General features: G+C 42.4%; 1 protein-coding gene across 1 annotated transcript; it reads right to left on the bottom strand.

Moving 5' to 3' along the window:
- Positions 1–1,476: 1,476 nt before the first annotated feature.
- Positions 1,477–5,057, bottom strand: ptmaa (prothymosin alpha a). The gene is made up of 5 exons (XM_066664900.1): positions 4,863–5,057; positions 2,673–2,744; positions 2,380–2,470; positions 2,175–2,248; positions 1,477–2,080 (listed from the first exon to the last, which is right to left on the bottom strand). Exons 1-5 carry the CDS (start codon positions 4,905–4,907, stop codon positions 2,042–2,044), a joined length of 321 nt encoding a protein of 106 aa, XP_066520997.1. The 5' UTR covers positions 4,908–5,057; the 3' UTR covers positions 1,477–2,041.
- Positions 5,058–5,297: the final 240 nt, after the last annotated feature.

Raw genomic sequence — 5,297 nt, forward strand, 5'->3', positions numbered from 1 at the left:
TGTGTCCCAGTTCAACTCTCAACCCTCTGACACCTTGAAGACACCTTTTTTTAGGTCCCAAAAAGAGGACTTGTCTAGGGAATAGAGGACCTAACGGTTTCAAATTTAGTTCACAACAGATGGTGTAGTGGCGCCACCTTAAGTTCTCTCTGTGAAATACGGCTGAATTAACAGTTCCAACATTAGGTGTCAGTCAGTCAGTAAGTGTATATGCCTCTGGCTCGGCAGGCAGTCCGGCAAAAAATGTTGGAAGAACAGGTATCCAACCATTTAGTTATATGGTGTATTTCTGTCTGAATATATCACACCAAAATGAATTTGTCAGTAGATAAATTGATGAAAAAAAACTGCTTGTGTAATATGTTTTAGTCATCTGGTAAAGATATACACATCTGAATTGAGTAAATTCACTGTTATTTTGATCAGTGAATAGAAACAACAACCTGCTATTGATCTCTGCTATTTGCTGGCGTAATTCTCTCCTGACTGAGAGTTCTCTCTTAACAAACTAAAGGCAAGTTTATTCTTGTGGCTGTGTTACTGATAGAGAATGAATGTGGAACAAAACAGAAATTTAATCAGAAATTATTGCAGCTCACGTTGGTTCAAGTTTCCTCCGAACCAGTTAGAACTGATGAAAAAAGATGATATTGCACCTGCCTGGAAGCAGTTTCTAGCTAAAATGAAGACAATTGAAGACATGCATTGATAACTTATTGTTTATAATCATCAAAATAATATGTCTGCCACTTTTTTACAGTCCAGTAATTTCCAACTGTTTATGTATTCTTGCTGTTTACAGTGGAGTAATGAAACATTTCTTAACTACAGTATGTTTCCCATTATCTCAATTTTTACTATACATCAAAACATTACTACTTCACCTCAGAACATAATTTCTGCAAGGTGAACCTGAATTTCCTAAGTGTTAGTCTTAAATACTACACACAATCTAAAGGATAAAGCATGTGATACTCATTTGTCCACTCAGCAGATGTTGTATAGTAACAGCCTTGCAATAACACCTGTTCCAACTCACGAAGGACTTGATTATACACTGGGGAGTGCGAGCTGGCGAGTAACAAACAGGGCAGGGAAACTGTTCTCATCAGCGCCCCCTAAGGTTTAAATCTGTACACTGCTTTATTATAGAGAAAAGTCACTTGTCTTTGTAGGCTGCAGGCAATGATCGGGTGTGTGAGAGAACCAGCTTCACTAAAGAAATAAACTGTACATTAAAATAGAAGAATTCACACAATAAGATTTATTTAATGCAATATAATTTATACCGGATCTTGAGGTCTTAAGGCATGAATAATTTACATTGATGTACATTTCCCCTCTGACATACTTCTGAAATATGTCAACTGCATATCTGAAAATGATGCTTGTTTGTTATTACAGTCTCTACACCTCCAACATTAAAAGCTCATCTAAAAACTTAAAGCAAAAATAGGAAAAAAAAAAATTAGGAACTCACAAAATAAAATTTCGGTTTATTGTCGCACAACAATTTCACACATACATCAAACAGGCCACAATAGATAGCAATTTAATAGACAAATAAGAAAAGAAAATTCTTTTCTTCAGCCTTGCCATCTCATACAAACCAACTACGTATGGTACAACTGATGTACATACACAAAGTACTGGAATGCTTTGAATTAAACTGCTTTTTTTTTTTTTTTACAATTTCTGTTGAGATAACATGACATGGTCAAACCACAAGTAAAATCTATTTCATAGAGAGGCTTCAACTTCAAAGCACCGTTTGGTAACCAGAGATCACTGTCAAAAATGGCTGACCTCCTAACAATATGTACAAAAATATAAAATGTAAATAAAAATACAAACAAATTCTCCTTTTAAAGTATTCTGTAAGAAGGTAGAGCTTTGAAGTCTTGGTTGTTTCTACAAAATTTGCAGTTAGGTGTGTGTACACAGATGCTGAACTCTACTTTATGATGACCACATTTTTGTCTTCCCCCAGTGGACGAGTTAAGGAGAGGAGGGTTGAAAGGACGTTCAGCAGGATTCCCTCTTAATCATCCGTCTTCTGCTTCTTAGGTTCAACGTCATCCTGAAATTGTGTCCATAAAGAGTTAGCACACATTCCACACAAACTCAGCTGTGTGAACTAGTGTGAAAATACTCATTATAGAAATTGTGCTTGCCTCATCATCATCGTCTTCAGCTGCCCTTTTCCCTGTACCACCCTCAGCCTCATCATCTTCTTCATCATCATCACCTGCAACATAAAGGGTGTCTGTCAGACAGGTGAACAATTACACAAAACACATGGAGCTCCGGGAAATTTGTGAGAAAACACTTGTGACTGTGCTCTCGTTGGTTAAATAATATAAGAATAATATTTGTTACCCTCTCCCTCATCCTCTTCATCCTCTTCCTCACCAACATCATCCTCTTCTTCTTCTACTTCATTTTCCGGATCTCCATTTTCCTCATTATCCTAAACAGCAATAAGTCATATTAGTTCATAATTCAGCAATAAGCACAGACAGCTTAGCCCAATTAATTTCAGTAATATTTTGGGTACATTTACATGGGCTTATGTTTTAAATTCCCACCTCTTGGTTTGAGAAACATTCAGTAAAAACCAAGAAAAAAAAACAAAAAACAATAAAAACATCAACAACAACAAAAAAACTTACTGCATTTCCATTGGCTGGCGCTGCTTTTCCATTTTCTGCTTCCTCTTCAACCAACTTCTTTTCTTTAAGGTCCTAAATGTTAAGATAAAAAGTTTTATTGCATTGTGCTTTTTATAAGAGCAAGTCTACATGTCCGGACTTTGTAAAGCTTTCATTTTGGTCACACGTACCAAAAAAATCGCCTAACTTCGAATCTCTAGTCTTATTGGACGTCGATCGTTTCCATACCCGCCTGCTTTAAAGCGCCTTACTGAATCGTTGTAATCTGATACACCGGTGGCGTTAGCGCCAAAGAGCTTTGTAGTCCAGTCAATAATATACATCACAGTCTCCTACGAAGACACGCCCGGGGAAAAACTACAACTCCCAAACTACACACCCACAGATTATTTTAACAGCCAATAAGAAGGCGGGGACGAACACAAACCAGAGCGAGGCTCAGTAGATTAACCCGAGAGAGAGAGAGAGAGAGAGAGAGAGAGAGAGAGAGAGAGAGAGAGAGAGAGAGAGAACAATAGCGAACATGGCAAATATGGATTTTCCTTCCTCACCACATGGACTTTTACTTTTACAGATCTTTTGAAAGAATGACTACAGCTTGCTTGTGGTTTTAAATCCTTTATCCACAATCCGACTGTGAAATAAATATTTAACAACTACCCTTATTTCACCTTCAGACGGGGTCTTTGTCGTTGCTCAGAACAGCCTATACTCTGATGTGGCAGATCGTTCGTATTAATACATTTAGGTCCTAATCCTTAGTCTTTAAGCCGTTTATCGCTACAGCGGCCAGCGACAGTACCGCCTCCTTCACACCACCTTCATCGTCATCATCATATTCATCACCGCTACAGTCACTGATCCAGGGCTCCACTTGATCCGGAGTAAAGTCTAAGACTAAAGACCACGGCGGCTTGAGGAGGTGTGTTTCACGGAGGGGTGGGGGTGAGGGTGGGGGGGTTAAATAAATAAATAACACAGTCCCCGTGGACGGGCTGAGAGCGTGGCCGGTTCACCGACAACGGAGAGACGGAAACCGTACACACTAACACTGTCTAACAAAGGACAAACGGCCAGCTTACTAACACTGACAAACCCGAGACCCCTCGGACAGCGAGAGACCCGGGAGAGGAGCGGAGGGAAGATTAATGACACTTGCTTAAAAACCCTTTGTAAAGTCCACGGTCCCCGAGAACTGACACTGACCGAGCGAAATCACACCGAGAGACGACACTCACTCTGTTTACAACTCAGCTCTGAACACACAGCGGATCCCCTGTCCTTTGGCAGGTCCAGAACACTCAAAGCCCTCTCCGCGGTAAAGCCCGCGGAACAGCGTCGGTCCGGACAGGTAACTGAACGGCAGCGCTGCCCGCTTCACTCCAACAGACACGCACTCCTGTAGTAACACGGAGTCGCATTCCTTGTTTTAAACTTCTTCATTTTGCCTCAAGTTTAAAATGAAATGCCTAATTGGGAGGTGCATCGAAATCAAGCCCCGGCGCACAGCGCTCAGCCCAGAGTTAATCCAAGACAGAAATGAACAGCCCGCCCCCGAGTAACTCATTACCTCTCCGCCAGAAACAGAGTGGAGATACAAGTATAACTGTCCGGACAGCGACACGCCGCTGTGCTCCTCCCGTGCTCCCCGAGAGTAGCGGAGACTCGGCTCTTAGGAGGACTTCTCTCTCCATCAGGGGGAGGAGGTAAGAAGCCGTTAACGTTAGTCAAACCTTCACGGCTCCGAGAACACGACCCCGGAGACAGAGCGAGCGGGGAACTGTCCGCAACGGAGCCCTGATCAGTTTACAACAGAAGAGAGAAGTTCGAGGGGACATCATTCAAGCGTCCAACACTCGAGATACTTTTACAGAAAGGGGGAACCGAAACGCACCAGTAACAAAGCCCCGCGCTCCGCCACGCACCGAAGACACAAAGCTAGCGCTAGCTCTCCCCCGAAAGCCCTCAACTTCAGAGAGAGCAGGTTACCGCTCACTCTCATCCAGAAAGAGCGAGAACTCATCTCCAAAACCCTGCTCAGCCACGTCGACGCCAAAAAAAGAGATACACAATTAAACACACTGTCTTCCATTCCGCATTTCTACCATTTCACACATTCAAATCCTCCACAGTCCACCCTCTATAAAACCCCCCTCACCATAAACGGAGCGTCTGATTAACTGCTCTTACCTTGGCGGAGATTTCCGAGCTGGTGTCCACTTTTGTGTCAGCCATTTCTGCCTAAAGTATGAAAATGGGATGCAGTCTCACGGAAAAAAATGATAACTGTAAAGAGAGACGGGGAGAGGAGAGGAGGAGGGGAAAACCCAAAATAAAGCACTGATAATGAAGATTAAAGGAGACTTAGCGCCTGTGGCAAACTCCTCCGTCGGCGGAGTCACTTTTATAGAACAGTGGGCGGGGCCTGATTGTGGCACTCGGCGCTGATTGGCTGAGGGGCTGAAAAGACTGTAGGCTGTGTCTAATTCGCCAGACTGGAACAATGGACAATATTTCTATACCGAGGGAAGCCGCTTGCAAAACCAACCTTTCTACCTCGTTTATGTGACTTCTTTCCTTCTGATGGATGACTTATGTGAGCCCCTCACCTTAAAAAACCTTTCA

This window comes from Hoplias malabaricus, chromosome 3 (assembly GCF_029633855.1).
Source record: "Hoplias malabaricus isolate fHopMal1 chromosome 3, fHopMal1.hap1, whole genome shotgun sequence".
NCBI classification, from domain to species: domain Eukaryota; kingdom Metazoa; phylum Chordata; class Actinopteri; order Characiformes; family Erythrinidae; genus Hoplias; species Hoplias malabaricus.